This window comes from Scophthalmus maximus, chromosome 8 (genome assembly GCF_022379125.1).
Source record: "Scophthalmus maximus strain ysfricsl-2021 chromosome 8, ASM2237912v1, whole genome shotgun sequence".
NCBI classification, from domain to species: domain Eukaryota; kingdom Metazoa; phylum Chordata; class Actinopteri; order Pleuronectiformes; family Scophthalmidae; genus Scophthalmus; species Scophthalmus maximus.
The window spans coordinates 90,001-108,545 of record NC_061522.1 but is presented as its reverse complement, the minus strand read 5'-3'; the positions used below and the strand labels follow the sequence as shown (position 1 = coordinate 108,545).

The 18,545-nt window shown below is 47.2% G+C and overlaps 4 protein-coding genes across 10 annotated transcripts in view; 2 read left to right on the top strand and 2 right to left on the bottom strand.

Annotated features, from left to right (window-relative positions):
* The first annotated feature begins 76 nt into the window (after positions 1 to 76).
* Positions 77 to 3,100, top strand: soul4 (heme-binding protein soul4). Of its 2 annotated transcripts, none has more exons than XM_035636296.2 (6): positions 77 to 287; positions 860 to 1,073; positions 1,154 to 1,239; positions 1,451 to 1,592; positions 1,985 to 2,165; positions 2,361 to 3,100. In XM_035636296.2, the coding sequence occupies exons 2-6, from the start codon at positions 914 to 916 to the stop codon at positions 2,533 to 2,535; spliced, it is 744 nt and encodes a 247-aa protein (XP_035492189.1). In that variant the 5' UTR covers positions 77 to 287; positions 860 to 913; the 3' UTR covers positions 2,536 to 3,100. The 2 variants fall into 2 exon arrangements, with proteins under 2 accessions (XP_035492189.1, XP_035492190.1); XM_035636297.2 differs by lacking the exon at positions 77 to 287 and adding an exon at positions 303 to 641.
* Positions 3,101 to 3,194: 94 nt separating this feature from the next.
* Positions 3,195 to 7,372, bottom strand: eif4a3 (eukaryotic translation initiation factor 4A3). Its single transcript, XM_035636293.2, has 12 exons — positions 7,099 to 7,372; positions 5,771 to 5,843; positions 5,616 to 5,682; positions 5,445 to 5,507; positions 5,223 to 5,355; positions 5,065 to 5,145; positions 4,839 to 4,980; positions 4,584 to 4,722; positions 4,222 to 4,337; positions 4,042 to 4,149; positions 3,666 to 3,793; positions 3,195 to 3,378 (listed from the first exon to the last, which is right to left on the bottom strand). The coding sequence occupies exons 1-12, from the start codon at positions 7,250 to 7,252 to the stop codon at positions 3,362 to 3,364; spliced, it is 1,221 nt and encodes a 406-aa protein (XP_035492186.1). The 5' UTR covers positions 7,253 to 7,372; the 3' UTR covers positions 3,195 to 3,361.
* Positions 7,373 to 8,847: 1,475 nt separating this feature from the next.
* LOC118312030 (serum response factor-like) lies at positions 8,848 to 12,709 on the bottom strand. Of its 6 annotated transcripts, none has more exons than XM_035636288.2 (8): positions 11,994 to 12,708; positions 11,601 to 11,897; positions 11,366 to 11,471; positions 11,104 to 11,256; positions 10,889 to 10,978; positions 10,649 to 10,810; positions 10,496 to 10,575; positions 8,848 to 10,292 (listed from the first exon to the last, which is right to left on the bottom strand). In XM_035636288.2, exons 1-8 carry the CDS (start codon positions 12,390 to 12,392, stop codon positions 10,209 to 10,211), a joined length of 1,371 nt encoding a protein of 456 aa, XP_035492181.2. In that variant the 5' UTR covers positions 12,393 to 12,708; the 3' UTR covers positions 8,848 to 10,208. The 6 variants fall into 6 exon arrangements, with proteins under 6 accessions (XP_035492181.2, XP_035492182.2, XP_035492180.2 ...); XM_035636289.2 differs by having other exon boundaries at positions 11,628 to 11,897; positions 11,994 to 12,707; XM_035636287.2 differs by having other exon boundaries at positions 11,366 to 11,540; positions 11,628 to 11,897; positions 11,994 to 12,705.
* Positions 12,710 to 16,063: 3,354 nt separating this feature from the next.
* The window catches only part of opn6a (opsin 6, group member a), a 3,064-nt gene continuing 582 nt past the window's right edge, over positions 16,064 to 18,545 (top strand). Inside the window, exons 1-6 of the mRNA XM_035638580.2 lie at positions 16,064 to 17,037; positions 17,235 to 17,440; positions 17,527 to 17,626; positions 17,876 to 17,980; positions 18,087 to 18,310; positions 18,376 to 18,545. The exon at positions 18,376 to 18,545 is cut by the window's right edge and continues 582 nt beyond it. Coding sequence (XP_035494473.2) covers positions 16,920 to 17,037; positions 17,235 to 17,440; positions 17,527 to 17,626; positions 17,876 to 17,980; positions 18,087 to 18,310; positions 18,376 to 18,545 — 923 coding nt within the window. The 5' untranslated portion in view covers positions 16,064 to 16,919. The remainder of the gene's footprint in view (positions 17,038 to 17,234; positions 17,441 to 17,526; positions 17,627 to 17,875; positions 17,981 to 18,086; positions 18,311 to 18,375) is intronic.

The following is an 18,545-nucleotide window of genomic DNA, read 5'->3' as shown; positions in this document are numbered from 1 at the left end:
GGCTCCTCGGTTCTTCGGCTCCTCGGGTCCTCGGGTCCTCGGCTCCTCGGGTCTTCGGCTCCTCGGGTCCTCGGGTCCTCGGCTCCTCGGCTCCTCGGCTCCTCGGCTCCTCGGGTCTTCGGGTACTCGGCTTCTGTCGGGACACTTCGGCTGCTCCGTGGTGAAGATTGATCTGCACGCTTTTATTGTGAAGTGTTCGGTCCACCGGAAGCAGAGAAGAAGAAGCGGTGTTGTTGTGACGGAGCCGCAGCGGAACACTCACCTGGAGAACAGGTGACCTGAGCCCGGTAAGACCGACACGTCCGCACCGAACCCGGCAGCTGCTCGTTTACTGGACCGGGACCGGTGTGTTGACCCGTGCGAGCCGTGGACGCGGTCCAGCGGCTGCTCCGTGCTAACTGTGCTAACTCCGCCGTGCTAACTAAACCCGGTCCAATCCTGGTCCCTGTCGCTCCTGGACCGGGTCCTCCGCGGCCCCCTGTCGCTGCGGCTGGGGTCTGAGTTCAGACGGAGCCGGACTGAAGCGGATCAGCGGCCTGAGTGTGGACCTGGTCCCGCGGGGACGGAACCTTGTTATGATTCATGTTGACGCAGTGATCCGGATCCGTCTGGACTCGGGTCTCAAGGTTCTGATCAATCAGGTCCGTTAGATCGGTTTAAAATAAGAGTGTGGTTGATCATCAATAACACAAAGAGCTGATCGGGTTATTGATCATAATGTCAAACGTCGTCATCAGCATCAAACTGATCAGAACAAGGACACGCCCCCTGGTTCAGGACCCGGAGCTTATGATCAACCTGCTGATTATTGATCCATTATACACGTGGTTGATCAGTTGCTGATCGTCTGTCTCTGCAGGACTGATCAATAATCCAGCCTGTCTCAGGGGACGGTCTCTGCAGGTCAAAGGTCATGGCTCTGATCTCTCTGGAAGATCTCGATGGATTGGACGACGAGCAGCTGGAAGATGACATCACTGACAACCCCGAGCCAATGGATGAAGAGGAAAGAGGCCGGCTGCTGGCCCATTGGCAGGCTGTCGCCAGCACCCACCAGGTGTCTGTACCTCCAGGTGAGGGGGCGGGGTCAGACCCCACCAGGTTGTTAAATGTTTTGTTTTTTTGTCGTCACTCAACTGAATCTGTGTTACAGACATGACCGGACCAATACAGGAAATGACACGTAACAGCCAGCAGAGGGAGCCCCTCCCCTTCACCTCCATATCCCGCCTGGAGAAGGTAACGACTCAGAGACCACGCCAAAACCTAGAGACCACGCCCCCCACGTAGTGGCTGACTCTGAAATTTCTGAGGGAACGCAGAAAGTTTCTCATAAATCACTTGATTTCAGAATGAACGTTTTCGGAAAGAACGTTTTCAGAACGAACCCATTTGATGCAGACTCCGGATGTAAAATCTGTGTCTGAGAACAGCTTGTCCCTCCCTGCAGATGGGGGAGGAGCTATACGAGGAGCGGGTGTATCCTGCGGGACACTGGGCGTGTGTGACCAGGGGGGAGGAGCTCTACGAGCAGAGCATCTCCAACGCCTTCATGAAACTGATGCGCTTCATCTGTAAAGAGAACTCTGCAGGTCAGCCTCCGCCCACCACACAACCTTAGTTAGCCCCTCCCACGAACTACACCAGTCTGACTGCTGAAGTTCAGGAACATGTTTCCATAGTGATCCGCTCCATGCCATCTTCTGCAGAGAGATTTGATTGGTCAGTGGGAGGAGCTTTTACTTGATCTGTCATCTGGAGTTTAAACTGTTCCGTAAAGTTACCATGGTGATGAATTGTCCGGCTGATCAATATTGATTGTCATTGATGGTGTATGTATCATCACGAATTGATCATCATGTATTGATCGTGTATGTATCATCATGAATTGATCGTGTATTGATTGTGTATTGATCGTGTATTGATCATCATGTATTGATCATGTTTTGATCATGTATTGATCAATGTGTATTGGTCGCTGCAGGTCGATACCTGGGGATGACGGTGCCCGTGATCAGTAACATCCAGATGAAGGACGGAACCACGTTTGACAAAAACGTCCAAACATCGTTCTTCCTGCCCGCGGAGTTTCAGGGCGACGCCCCCCGACCCTGCGACCCGGACATCGCCATTGTCTACAGAGAGCCAATCAGAGTCGTCGCCAGGTGAGTGCACCACCTTCATCCTCATCATGTCCGCACAATATCACTTGACGGTTATTTACTGTGGTTAGTTTAAAACTTGTCTTCCCACTTTACCACCGAATCAACAAACTAAACCTGGTCCTCCATGTTTGATTCCCGGCGTGTCCACACGTCCTGTCGTAGCTGTGACGTGTCTGCTCTCTGATTGGCCGACAGGACATTCTTCGGGACGACCACGGAGGAGACGGTGGCCCATCAGATCGCTCTGCTGTGGGAGATCCTCGGCATCACCGACGAGCTTCGCAGAGACGAGTACATGGTCGCCGTGTACGAGAACCCGGGCATCTCCCACCGCAGGAACGAGATCTGGTTCATCCGACGCCACCTGTAGATGCCTTACCATCATCCTCTGCTCCCTCCCCTCACCCTCTGATTGGCTGCTTTGTTGTGTACACGCTTCCCATTATTCAAACCTTCATTTAACCAGGAGTAAAAAAAATCTCTTACAATAAGAGTTAGTTTTAGTTTTTCTGTCAGATGGACCAACCAGAGCGGGGTTATGATAATGAGCAGGTCCTGACACTAAACCCCGCCCCTCACTCCCTCCTGACCAATAGCCCACTGGTTGATAATGTGTTGTTCAGTTTAATAAGAATCTTTCACTTTGACCAATAAAACTCAAACAGGAAGTCTGACATCACGAGGAAGCAGGAAGTCTTTAAAGGGTCGAACCTTCAGCCTGGTTCTGATGGACTTCATCCGTCTGAGGAACCATGTGCACACCTGACTGGGGCCCGGGTCCTGATCCAGGGACGAAAGAGTGAATGTTCTGAAGTTCGCTCCTTGTGTTTTATGATCAGATGATAAAGTTTCAGTTTGATGTGAAGTTGTTTTGTGATTTTCTGTCAAACTGTTTTTCTTGTTTGTGTAAAATAAAATCTGAAGTAAAAGTTTGAGTCTGACGAAGTTTAATGAATCAGATCTTTTAATAATTAACTGATTTCATGTCAATCATTTTCCTGATGCTGGAAAAAACAGAATTCAAATTAATAGACTTTAAACTTTTTATTCACCTTCGACTGAACCAAAACTTTATTTACAAAAACAAATCTGGAGTCTTCTGCTCCTCAAGAGTCAAAGTAAGAAACACACTCAAACTTTTAAAAGACAAAAAACAGGAAGTCAGAGGGGCGGGGCTCAGGTGTGATGTCATCAGATCAGATGAGGTCGGCCACTGAGGAGAGAAGACAGATGGAAACATCAGCGTGAAAACAGGTGCTACAACCCCCAGCATGCACTGTGGTGTCCTGTGTACAGGGTGAGGGTTGGAGGTGTATGGACAAGTACAGGGTGAGGGGTGGAGGTGTATGGACAAGTACAGGGTGAGGGGTGGAGGTACAGGACATAAAGAATATTAAGTTGTGAATTGACAGAAAATGAAAACTAGTGTAAAGTGGGTTAGGTTCACACAGACTGCAGCCGTTCTACCCAGCATGCAGTGCGGTGAGTCGGTTCGTGTACCGTTCATGGGCATCTCGTCGATCTGGGTGGAGTAGTACTGCTCAATGTCTCTCAGGATCCTGATGTCGTCGTTCTTCACAAAGTTGATGGCCACACCTTTACGACCATAACGACCGGACCGACCAATCCTGGAGGAGAACAGAGGTCCAGTAAGGTCATTGGATAGATTTCATTTCTTTCTGTTGCTATGGTTACGCCTGGCAAAGTTTTCCAGCCTATGAATTAGAGACATTTGCAGAGTGAAACGCCCAAATTCTCTTCTCTGATTGGTTCTTATCAGTCACGACTCAACGTCACTTCCTGTCAGTAACGTGTGTGTGTGTGTGTGTGTGTGTGTGTGTGTGTGTGTGTGTGTGTGTGTGTGTGTGTGTGTAACCTGTGGATGTAGAGCTCTCTGTTGTTGGGCAGGTCGTAGTTGATGATCAGAGAAACCTGAGGAACGTCCAGACCTCGAGCCCACACGTCCGTGGAGATCAACACACGACTGAGAAGACAACAGACACACGTTAACATTGCGTTGACATAACACAACGCTGTCCTGGTTCTGGTCTGTTACCTGGCTCCTGATCTGAACTCCTTCATGATGGACTCTCTCTCTTTCTGAGGCATGTCTCCATGCATCGATGACACCGTGAAGTTCGCCTCCCTCATCTTCTCTGTCAGCCAGTCCACCTGACACACACACACACACACACACACACACACACACACACACACACACACACACACACACACACACACACACACACACACACACACATTATATTGATACATTTATCTTAAAGATAATAAATGTATAATAAAGTAACCAATTAAATATGAAATAGTAGATATGAGATGTGGTACACAAGTGTGACCCCTGACCTTCCACTTGGTGTTACAGAAGATAATGGCCTGTGTGTGTCTGTGACCTCTTACCTTCCTCTTGGTGTTACAGAAGATGACGGCCTGTGTGATGGTCAGAGTGTCGTACAGGTCACATAGTGTGTCAAACTTCCACTCTTCTCTCTCCACGGCCACGAAGAACTGTTTGATTCCCTCCAGCGTGAGCTCATCACTGAGGGCGAGAGAGAGAGAGAGAGAGAGAGAGAGAGAGAGAGAGAGAGAGAGAGATATGAGTTGTCTGAGGTTTCTCTCGAACCGTCTGACGACCTCACTTGTTGCTGTTCTCACCGTTTGACCAGGATGCGGATCGGGTCGGTCATGAACTTGTTGGTCATCTCCAGGATTTCATGTGGCAGCGTGGCGCTGATCAGACACACCTGAGTGGCCGGAGGCAGGTAACGGTACACGTCATAGATCTGCTCCTTGAAACCTGGAGAGAAGAAGAAAGAGTCCAACAACAGAGACAACATGTCACAGACTGAGGACTCAGGACCGCCGGGCTTGGAGGACTCACCTTTGTTGAGCATCTCGTCGGCTTCGTCCAGAACCAGCATCTTGATGGCTCTCGTCCTCAGACTCCTGCGACGAATCATATCTGCAGGAGAACAAACGTTAGCGTCTCATTGGCTGTGGTCCGAGGTGAACCGTCCAGAGACGGATGTTTCTGCTCACCAAACACTCGTCCAGGCGTCCCGGCGACCACGTGCTGGCCGTAGTCCAGCTTCCTGATGTCCTCGCCCACGTTGGTCCCCCCGATGCAGGCGTGACACTGAACGTTCATGTAGTCTCCCAGAGCCAACAGCACCTGGACACAGGAGAGAGAAAGCCAATCAGGTGTGAGCAGGTGATGCTGCCGTGTCCTGGTCTCTGGGTGTGTCGTGTGGGCTGGTCTACCTTCTGAATCTGTCCGGCCAGCTCTCTGGTCGGAGCGAGGATCAGAGCCTGGGTTTCCCTCACCTGAACACAGGAAACACATGATGTCATTGGCTCAACACCTGAACCTTCACACTGAGACACAGCAACAAGGTCAAGGGTCAAAGGTCCCCCTGGGTCTCGAGCACTGACCTGGATGTCCAGACACTGCAGCACTGACACACAGAAGGTGGCTGTCTTTCCTGTTCCAGACTGAGACCTGAACACACCAGAGAGCAGCTGTTAGAGGAGGAGCCGGATCAGAACCGGAACAACACAGTTCTGAGGTCAGAGGTTAAAGTTCTCACTGAGCGATGACGTCTCTGCCTTTGATGATCTGTTTGATGGCTCGCTGCTGGATCGCCGACGGCTTCTCAAACCCTGGAACACAAGAGACACACTTAACATCTGGACTGTTAAACATCTTTCACACTGGCCAAAAAAACCTGTTTAAACCCGCTTACACCCGGCATTTTCTCCAGTGTGAAAACGTTTAATCGGCATTCAGCCAAGGGTCAAATGACTCTGCAATAGACCCGGGTAATAATCGGCTTCACCTCCGATCGGCATTGATGTGAACGACTCGTCCGTCGGTAACTGTTGTTACCTCACCAGCTGTAGTAAAGAGACACCTCGCATGTAGCTAGCTCACTTAGCCTAGCTTTGGCTCGTTGGTGGTAACGACTAACACAATCCAGATCATCGATGAGGTTTAGAACGGGGCACTTTATCTCAACCCTTCGGCGGACACACGGCCTCATCAGGCGGTCTCTCATTACACAGTGGCCATTAACTGTCGGTAACATGGAAGATGTGCAGGGCCAAGCTTCTTCTTCTCTCATACACACACTTCAAGTCATCATATTTTTATTTAACATCTCTGGGTTTTCAATGTAAAGTATTATTTGTTGTTACAGTCGATTATAAAACCAATCATCTGATCCGTGACTAGGAAATGATCTAGAGTGATGATTCACTTCAGTTCACATCTGAGATTTACATCAGAAACCTGAGACACTCATTGAGACCAACTGATCATGGAAATCATCATCAACACTAGAGCTGCAACAGTTTCAACTAGTTTTTATATAAATTCTCTTTTGAAGATAAAAACAAAACATCATGTTGAGCTTTGAGAAAAACAATCGACATGTTTTACTATTTTATGAACCAAACAACTTCTCGTTTAATCAAGAAAGTCAAAGATAATAATCATGAGTTGCAGAGTCGATACTAATGATCGATGATCCAACAATGGTCTCGTGCTCTCCGGTGTAAACAGTGACGCTCGGTGACGTTTCTCCCTCAGAAGCTTCACGAACAAGTTCGACTGAAGTTCGACTGAAGTTTTTTTTTTCTCACGAAGGAAAAAAGTTCCGCGGTACTTGGAGCGTTGGCGGGGAGGGCTAATGCTAAGAGCTAACAGCTAACCGGTGAGCTGGTGAATGTTGTAAACATATTATTAAGACTATTATTAACAATAAACAATGATGGTGGTTAAAAGTCGAGCGAGCGTGTCGGAGACCAAGTGAACCCGATCACTTTAATCTCATTAACACAACCTCACTGTTAACGATAGTTAGCTTTAGCACCCTGAGCTAGCGCCGCCCGGAGGCCGCACGGATCCTCGGCCTACCGTAGGCGTAGATCCCGCGGAGTAGGTCCTCCCGGAGTCCCATGGTGTCGAAGGTGGGGGTGACGTCCACCTCCTCGCTGGTTTCGAACTCCACCTTGGTCATGTCCTCCTCCTTCAGCAGCCTCTTCCTCACCTGCGTTCCGGTGCTCGTCATCGTGCTTCGAGTGGTTTGTTCGACTGAATCTCAGAGAATCGGCGGAACAACTCGACCGTTCGCGTTGCGCAGCTAACAGCTAACACTGGAAGAGAAAGACCGCCTCATGTGTCGCGCCGCTGACGTGTGCAGTAGGCGACGCAGTGCGTGACGTCACGTCTGCCAAGTAAAGGGTCGTTCCACCTTTTATCAAAAACTAAGGCTGGATTCAGTTTGTCTTTCCTCTCTTGTCTTGACCTCAGTGGTTTGTTGATCAGTGATGATTATATTCATTAGATCACAATCTGAGGTGCTTTTGCTGCACGTGTTTTAATATTTTCTGTCATATTGTAGTTTGTTTCTGTCTCTGCCTGTTAACTGTTAAAAATGTGATGTGGACAAAATGTTTGAGCAGCTTAGAACATCTATAAGTTCTCATTAGTTGTGATGTGATGTGTATCTACATCTGGAATAGTTCTCATGTGATATGATGTGTTCTACATCTATAAGTTCTCATCCGTTCTGATGTGATGTGTATCTACATCTGTAATAGTTCTCATTAGTTGTGATCTGATATATGTATCTACATCTGAAATAGTTCTCATTAGCTGTGATGTGATATGATATGTATCTACATCTGAAATTGTTGTCATTAGTTCTGATGTGATATGATGTGTATCTACATTTGTAATAGTTCTCATTAGTTCTGATGTTATATATGTATCTACATCTGTAATATTTGTCATTAGTTCTGATGTGATATGATGTGTATCTACATTTGTAATAGTTCTCATTAGTTCTGATGTTATATATGTATCTACATCTGAAATTGTTGTCATTAGTTCTGATGTGATATGATGTGTATCTACATTTGTAATAGTTCTCATTAGTTCTGATGTTATATATGTATCTACATCTGTAGTAGTTGTCATTAGTTCTGATGTGATATGTTCTACATCTGTAGTAGTTGTCATTAGTTCTGATGTGATATGTATCTTCATCTGTAATAGTTGTCATTAGTTCTGATGTGATATGTTCTACATCTGTAGTAGTTGTCATTAGTTCTGATGTGATATGTATCTTCATCTGTAATAGTTGTCATTAGTTCTGATGTGATATGTATCTTCATCTGTAATAGTTGTCATTAGTTCTGATGTGATAGTTCTCATTAGTTCTGATGTTATATATGTATCTACATCTGTAATATTTGTCATTAGTTCTGATGTTATATATGTATCTACATCTGTAGTAGTTGTCATTAGTTCTGATGTGATATGTTCTACATCTGTAGTAGTTGTCATTAGTTCTGATGTGATATGTATCTTCATCTGTGATAGTTGTCATTAGTTCTGATGTGATATGTATCTTCATCTGTAATAGTTGTCATTAGTTCTGATGTGATATGTACCTTCATCTGTAATAGTTGTCATTAGTTCTGATGTGATATGTATCATCATCTGTAATAGCTCTCATTAGTTCTGATGTGATATGTACCTTCATCTGTAATAGCTCTCATTAGTTCTGATGTGATATGTATCTTCATCTGTAATAGTTGTCATTTGTTCTGATGTGATATGTATCTTCATCTGTAATAGCTCTCATTAGTTCTGATGTGATATGTATCTTCATCTGTAATAGTTGTCATTGGTTCTGATGCGATATGTATCTTCATCTGTAATAGTTGTCATTGGTTCTGATGCGATATGTATCTTCATCTGTAATAGTTGTCATTGGTTCTGATGCGATATGTATCTTCATCTGTAATAGCTCTCATTAGTTCTGATGCGATATGTATCTTCATCTGTAATAGCTCTCATTAGTTCTGATGTGATATGTATCTTCATCTGTAATAGTTGTCATTGGTTCTGATGCGATATGTATCTTCATCTGTAATAGCTCTCATTAGTTCTGATGCGATATGTATCTTCATCTGTAATAGTTGTCATTAGTTCTGATGTGATATGTATCTTCATCTGTAATAGTTCTCTATAGTTCTGTGATATGATGTGATATGTATCTACATTAATAAAAACTTTGTGATGTTAAAAGAAGTTGAAATCAGGAGAAAACCTCCTGCAACAGTTTCACATATCAGTTGGTCATAAATAATAAATGAAGCTCATTATGTTGAGGATAAATCAGTTCTGATCAATTATTTTAAATTATCTGATGTTCACGTCTCATGTTCACTTCAGTCTTTGTCCTGAATATTAAAATATATAGAATATAAAATGATAATTTCAGTTTAAATAGGATGTGATCAAATACCTGAGCATTGATGCTGTGAAATAATTAATGAACCATAATCCTTAATGTTCTCCTACAGAAGCTTTAATGGTGAGAGCACAAATCATCATGTATCCTAAAAAAATATATGTTCTTTGTGTCTTCACCTTTTTTATAAAAGTTTTATTAAAAGTGTTATTGATGGTGAGATGGTGATCGGAGCAATTTTAAGATCCAGGGTAATTTACCATGGCAACAGGCCTCAGGTTGATCCTGTCCACCTTCATAGAACCGGTCAACCAGGAAGTTTCCCACTGTTCCTGAACTCACCATGGTAACCAGTGAACTCACTTCAGGACTAACCTTATGAATCTGCTCGTTTGAGTTTTTATCTTAAATCAAAATACGAAGAAACGCAGAATAAAAACAGATACATTCATTTAATTCTGTTTTCACACACACACACACACACACACACACACACACACACACACACACACACACACACACACACACACACACACACACACACACACACACACACACACACACACACACACACACACACACACACACACACACACACACCCCCCCCCGATGGTCAGCTGCTTTTGTTTACATAATGATGACAAACAATGACGAGTAAACAGAAGGTCTATTGCATCATCACAACAAACCGAAATGAAGAAAAACAGGAAATGGAAAAAAATCCAAAAGGTGTTGACTCGTTTCCGATGACATCATGTGACCGTCAGTCGTCCTTTGATTGGTGGACGTCCAGACTGACGACCTGCAGCTCCGTCAGGTTGCTGCTGCTCTGCTGACTGATCACCATCTGAACACACACACACACACACACACACACACACACACACACACACACACACACACACACACACACACACACACACACACACACACACACACACACACACACACACACACACACACACACACACACACACACACACACACACACACACGTCACAACGAGGGTGGAGTCATGAGCATCACCGCTGCACATTCACGAGCACGTACCTGGTGGAGCTGCACTGCCGACACCGGGATCTGAGCGCCGACTGGCGGGAGCGAGGCGAGGAAGACCTGCGGGACGGTGCCTGAGACACAGATGACTTGTTACAACAACACGAGACTCAGATGATCAGATAATAATATAATCATAGAACTCACCGGGGTCATGTGACTGGGGGTGGCCTGTCGGGGGGAAGGTGTTGAGGACGGTGAGGCTGCCGTCACCGAGAGAGGGCGTCGGTGCAGCGTACATCAGCGTGTGACCACCGGGGTACATCATGTGACCTGCTACTGAGGAAGAAGAGGAGACGATGGAGGCCGCTGCAGAGAGAGAGAGAACGATCCAATCAGAACAGTTTCTCCTCAGAGAACTTCACTACCGGCACCAGGGGACCTGACCTGTGGAGGAGGCGGAGTTGTGCATGTCTGAGCTGCTCTGATTGGTGGACTGAACCTGGACAGTCTGCAGCTGCTGAGAGACTCCGCCCCCTGATGACCACAAACATGAAAACACCAACGTTACAATAAAGTTTTCATTCTTTATTTCAACGTCTTTCTCTCTGACACAGGGTCAGGGGTCTCACACAAACACACGCACACGTGTTGTCACTGACCTGCCAGAGACACGGTGGCGGGGAAGCGGAGCAGCGTGGTTGCCTGTGTGGGCGGAGCGTGCAGCGTGGTGGTGTGACCCGGGGCCACAGGGCCCTGGAGGGTCTGCAGCTGACTGAGGGGGATGGTGTGTGTGCCGGGGGGCAGCGAGGCTCCTGAGGGGCCACATACAGGGTGAGGGGTGGAGGTGTATGGACACAAACAGGGTGAGGGGTGGAGGTGTATGGACACAAACAGGGTGAGGGGTGTAATCAGACCTCCTACCTGGCATCAAGGTGAAGCCTCCAGGAAGCACGACACCTGCCGACGTCTTTAGCACCGTCCCATTGGTGGAGGAGGGCTGCTGCCAGGAGGGGGCGCTGGTCTGCACCTGCATAGACACAGTGGACAACGTGGAGGAGGGGGAGGGGGGCGTGGTGAACGCTGGTCTGATCAGATCCTGTAGGTTGAGACAGACAAGTGCAGGTGATCAATAATTAATAATATCATATATACATACATATATGTCGACTCTGACCGTTGTTACCTTGGTGACCTCGGAGCACCCGTCCGCCTCAGACACCTGGTAGGTGAGGTCCGTCTCCTCGAAGCCCGTGGCACTCATCCTCTGGTCGGAGGACGGGTCGGAGCGAGGCGGCGAGTCCGGCGAGTTGAGGCAGGTCTGGATCAGAGCCTTGCCCGTCTCCGAGGTGATCATGGGCTGCAGCTTCCTGGTGGCGAAGGTGTAAACGTGACCCGTCTCACTGGCAACCAGAAGCAGCACCTGGGTCCCGGTCAGCGTGGACAACTCGTACGCCTGCAGGAGGAAGAGGAGGAAGAGGAGACTCATGTTATGGATTGTGGATTATTGACTCGTGCTGAACAGAACGAGTCATGACCTCTGACCCCTCGCCTTCTTCATGATGCCCGTCTTCCTCTTGCTGAAGGTCGTGTAGCGCCTCAGTTTGTTGTCGATGAACTCCATCTTGATCTTCACTCTTCCTCGGGTCTTCTTGCCGGGTTTGGCCCCCGGCGCCCCGGGGCCGAGCCCGGAGGGGGCCGCTGCCTGATGCCCGACCTCCCTCTCGCTCCTCTCCCGCTTCACCCCTCTCCTGTCCCCGCCTGAACCCGTCGTGTCTTCATCGTGGCCGGAGTCCGAGTCCGGGTCGGAGCCGCTGTAGACCACCTCGGTGCAGTACTCACCTCGGTCCGGGTCGGAGGTTGTGTTCGGTCCCGGTGCAGCCGCGTTCACCGCGAGGCTGCTCATCCTGCTGCCGCTTCCCACCCGCCCGTGTCCGGTTCTGGTGCCCATTCCCCCGGCGCCGCTCGCCGCGGGCCGGAGCTCCGGTGCTCGCCGGTGAACAGCAACACTCCCACGGGCCGAGGCAGTTCACAGCTCCGCTAGCTGGCGGCTAACTGAGCTAACGAGCCGACGGCGGCTCACCGGTTAAAAGAGTCCGTCCATCATCCGAACTTCACCGAGCGCTGAGGCCGAACAGCCGAACTCCACCAGAGGAGAAGCCACGTGACATGTTCATCTTTCAATCACAATAAAGTTAGAAAGTTGTGTTTGTCGACGGTTCACACCGAAGCCCCGCCCCCGGATCACTCCGCTCCACATGACGAGCGACCCCCGGTGAGATCCCTCCGCCGAGGATCTGTGACGTCATCGCAGCGCTTAGGTGAGCCTCCCGTATGGAAACATACTCCCGGAGGCTGTGCGCAGTGACGTCAGCAGCCGACTTTTATAGAGATATATGATTTGGTTTTCATGAGCATCAATTTGATCTGAGTTATTCCACATCCACAAATGTAAATTCACAAACAAAAATGCGTTCGTGTTCATAAAAGAACTGGATCAGAACATCGCAACAAGTTCACCTGTACAGAACTAAAGAGCAGTGAAAACATCCATTTGTTCAATATATTTATATATTTAATATATACTATGTCTTCACGTGATCATTTCTATGTTCTTGGGAACTTTTTCCTGTATTTCTTTAATGTATGTAAGTTTTTGCTTTATTATGTTTTCTTCATTTGATAGTGATGTTTGACTCACGGATGTCTGTGTTCTGTTGTGGTTTGAAATAAGGTTTGTTTTTTTAAAGCAGGGGAACTACTTTCCTCCATATAAAGAAACACGTCTCCTTTTATGGCGCGGTCGCTCCTTATAAGGTCAATGACTGACTTCCTGAGAGAACGAACACGTGGAGAAAGAGGAGGAGGAAGAGGAAGAAGAATATAGAATAGAATTTAGAATAGACAACTTTATTCATCCATCTCGGGGAAATTCACTCTCTTCTTCTCTTTCTTTTTTCTCCTTCAAGAAGAAGAAGAAGAAGTGATTTAGCAGCTGGTTGTTGTTGTTTTGGGACAGTGTTTGTCTGTGTGTCTGTGTGTGTGTTGTGTGTTGTGTGTGTGTGCGTCTGTTGTGTGTGTTTGATTCAGGATCCTGAACATTAAGCCGGATGTGTGGTTAACAAGTTACTTCTCTTGTTGCTGTGTTAAATCACCATGGTAACTGATTCACAAAATCACACACACACTACTCATAACTGAATGAACACACAAACAAAATAATAATAATAATACAATTCATTTAAAGAGCACTTTTCATTGCTAAAAGCAATCTCAAAGTGATACAGAGTAAAAACAAGATAAAGAAATATAAAAAAATAGTTTTTAAAAGAAAAAACATTGATAGAAGAAAAGCAAAAGTTTAGGGGAATGCTTGTTTGAAAAGAAAGTTTTTCAGGTCCTTCTTAAAAGAGAGAGTGCTCTGTGGAGCCCTCAGGTGGTCGGGGAGGGAACAGGCGAGGAGCAGCTGAGCAGAAGGCTCGACCCCCCCATGGTGCGCAGCCTGGTCCTGGAGGGGGGAAGGGGGAAGGTTTTGTTTCCGGAGCGGAGGTTGGGTGAAGAGGATTGTGGTGAGACTAGATCTTTCAGGTAGGGAGGGGCATTGTCATGGATGCACTGATGGGTGAGGAGGGAGATTTTATACTCAATCCTGAAAGAGACAGGAAGCCACTGGAGTGAGTGAAGGACGGGTGTGATATGGTCATATTTCCGAACACAACAGACACACACACACACAAACACAACAGACACCTCCACACAAACACAACAGACACACACACACAAACACAACAGACACACACACACAAACACAACAGACACGCACACACAAACACAACAGACATACACACACAAACACAACAGACACACACACACAAACACAACAGACATACACACACAAACACAACAGACATACACACACAAACACAACAGACATACACACACAAACACAACAGACACACACACACAAACACAACAGACATGCACACAACAGACACACACACACAAACACAACAGACACGCACACAACAGACACACACACACAAACACAACAGACACACACACACAAACACAACAGACACGCACACAACAGACACACACACAAACACAACAGACACGCACACAACAGACACCCCCACACAAACACAACAGACACGCACACAACAGACACAACAGACATACACACACAAACACAACAGACACACACACACACACAAACACAACAGACACGCACACACAAACACAACAGACATACACACACAAACACAACAGACACACACAAACACAACAGACACGCACACAACAGACACACACACACAAACACAACAGACACACACACAAACACAACAGACACGCACACAACAGACACACACACAAACACAACAGACACGCACACAACAGACACCCCCACACAAACACAACAGACACGCACACAACAGACACAACAGACATACACACACAAACACAACAGACACACACACACACAAACACAACAGACACGCACACAACAGACACACACACACAAACACAACAGACACACAAACACAACAGGCATACACACACAAACACAACAGACACGAACACAACAGACACCCCCACACAAACACAACAGACACACACACACAAACACAACAGACACAGACACACAAACACAACAGACACGCACACAAACACAACAGACACGCACACACAAACACAACAGACACAGACACACAAACACAACAGACACGCACACAAACACAACAGACATACACACACAAACACAACAGACACAGACACACAAACACAACAGACACGCACACAAACACAACAGACATACACACACAAACACAACAGACACGAACACAACAGACACGCACACAACAGACACACACACACAAACACAACAGACACACACACACAAACACAACAGACACAGACACACAAACACAACAGACACGCACACAAACACAACAGACACGCACACACAAACACAACAGACACGCACACAAACACAACAGACACGCACACAAACACAACAGACATACACACACAAACACAACAGACACACACACAAACACAACAGACACACACACAAACACAACAGACACAGACACACAAACACAACAGACACGCACACAAACACAACAGACATACACACACAAACACAACAGACACAGACACACAAACACAACAGACACGCACACAAACACAACAGACATACACACACAAACACAACAGACACAGACACACAAACACAACAGACACGCACACAAACACAACAGACACGCACACACAAACACAACAGACACGCACACAAACACAACAGACACGCACACACAAACACAACAGACACAGACACACAAACACAACAGACACGCACACAAACACAACAGACATACACACACAAACACAACAGACACGAACACAACAGACACGCACACAACAGACACACACACACAAACACAACAGACACACACACATGCACCGTAAAAGAGACGGCAAATTAATTCACAACAAACCTCTTACTTTATTTGAAAATAATTTATTCAAAATACTTAAATTCGAGAAGTCCAGAAACATGCAAGTATTCAAAATAATAATAAATAATAAAGTCAAAATATTAATACTATAAAAGCCGCCAACTTGCACAACAAGGTCTATAAATAAAGACAAGAGGAACAATAAAACACAAATAAATAGAAATTAACACTCAATATAAAAGTTTAATAATTCATTCACATTGTAGCAAAAGTTTTTCAGACAAAAATATAGCAAAAGTGATGATGAACGAGTTCTTCGGGGGGGGGGTCATTGAAAGAATTGAATTACTTGTTCTATAATTTGTCTCAACATATCTGGACCTTTGTGACACATTTTGCTGAATTGTGTATTTAAATTATTGCCAAATGTTTCCAATGTAGAAGAATCTGTCATTGGGGGTTCAGAGGTCAGTGGTCATCCTTCCCTGGAAGAAAGATTTGTACATTTCAAAGTTACATCCATCAATCTGGAGACTAGAACTTTGCCCGCTAGTGAACAATTGTGTGCTGTGATAAACAATTTAATGATAAACACGTCGGTTGTTTGAATAGGAACGATGTTCATCTCCAGTAACATGTTGTTTGGACACTGACACACACTTTCAGTAGAATCTCATTAATATCACCCTGACTGACAGCTCGTCTATCTACATGTGCAACCTTCACCCATTGGATGGTACAAGCTGTCAATCACACAGTGTCCACGCCCCAAAACATACGAGCTTCATGGTCAAACCAGCGATACATCACGGTTGGTTGATACTTTGTCACAGTGGAACTTTAACTGACGCTGCTGCCACGTGATTGGCTGCCTGCATGAATAAGAAGCTGGCACTGAGTCACTAGGTGTTACATCATCAATCAATAAGCCAATCAGAGCTGTTTACTCAGGATCAGGAGTCTATCTTTACCTGAGATTAGGAGCAGACGTGGTGCAGTTGTCCCACTTCATTTAGGACATGTCCTCCATCAGCAGCTCCGTCTGGAGGAACCACAGCTCCACCCTGGGGGGGGGACGGGACCCTCCCCTGTCCGACCAGGGAGAGACCATCATCGGAGTCTACCTGCTGCTGCTGGGTGGGTACTGACACCTGTCCTCCACCTGTTCTCCATCTGTCCTCCACCTGTCCTCCACCTGTTCATCTGTCCTCCATGTGTCCATCTGTCCTCCACCTGTCCTCCACCTGTCGGATTGGTTTCAGTCTGAAGTAGATGAACTGTTTGATTCTCTATGGTCTGTTGTTTGTCTCACACTTTGTCCTCTCTGGGTCCAGGTTGGTTGTCCTGGTTCGGAAACAGCATCGTCCTCTTCGTCCTGTACCGGCAGAGATCCACGCTGCAGCCCACAGACTACCTGACCTTTAACCTGGCCGTCTCCGACGCCAGCATCTCAGTGTTTGGTTACTCCAGAGGCATCATTGAGATTTTCAACGTGTTCCAGGGCAGCGACTACCTCATCTCCTCCATCTGGACCTGCCAGGTATCAAACACCTGAGACTCACCTGACTCTCACCTGAGACCTGAGACCTGAGACCTGATGGACTCACCTGTCCTGTTTGTCCTCAGGTGGATGGGTTCTTCACGCTGGTGTTCGGTCTGAGCAGCATCAACACACTGACGGTGATCAGCGTCACTCGCTATGTGAAGGGATGTCACCCGAGCAGAGGTGAGTCTTCATGTTCACCGACAGTGACCCCTGACCCCTCTGTGAAGGGATGTCCCCCGAGCAGAGGTGTGAGTCCAGACTCGTCGTCAACGTATGGGTGTGAAACGTGTGTGTGTGTATGTGTAACTGTATCTCAATGTGTGTAATCGGATGTGGAAATGAAGCGGAATTTTAAGAAATGTGACTTAAAACGTGTTTGTGTGGGTGTGTGTGTGTGTGTGTGTGTGTGTGTGTGTGTGTGTGTTTCAGCTCATCACATCAGTGTGTCCAGTGTATCCGTGTGTCTCCTGTTGATCTGGATCACAGCTGGATTCTGGTCTGGAGCTCCGCTGCTCGGCTGGGGGAGCTACAAGGGCAGGAAACACTGTCTGACCTCTGACCCCTCTGTGACCCCTCTGTGACCTCTCACCCCCCTGTGACCCCCGACCGCTGACCCCTCTGTGACCTCTGACCTGTGCAGATCGAGGTTACGGGACGTGTGAGATCGACTGGGCGAAGGCGAGCCACTCGAGCGTGTACCGGTCGTACATCATCTCCATCTTCGTCTTCTGTTTCTTCGTCCCCGTGCTCGTGATGCTCTTCTGCTACGTGTCCATCATAAACACGGTGAAGCGAGGCCACGCCCTCTCTGCTGAGGGCGACCTCACCGACCGCCAGAGGAAGATGGAGCGAGACGTCACCATCGTGAGTATTACCCACAAGTCCTCGGGTCATCGCCCGTGCCGGCTTCTGATCCGTGTCTCTTCCAGGTTTCCATAGTGATCTGTACGGCCTTCATCCTTGCCTGGTCTCCGTACGCCGTGGTGTCCATGTGGTCGGCGTGGGGTTTCCACGTGCCGAACCTCACCAGCATCTTCACACGCCTCTTCGCCAAGTCCGCCAGTTTCTACAACCCGCTCATCTACTTCGGACTCAGCTC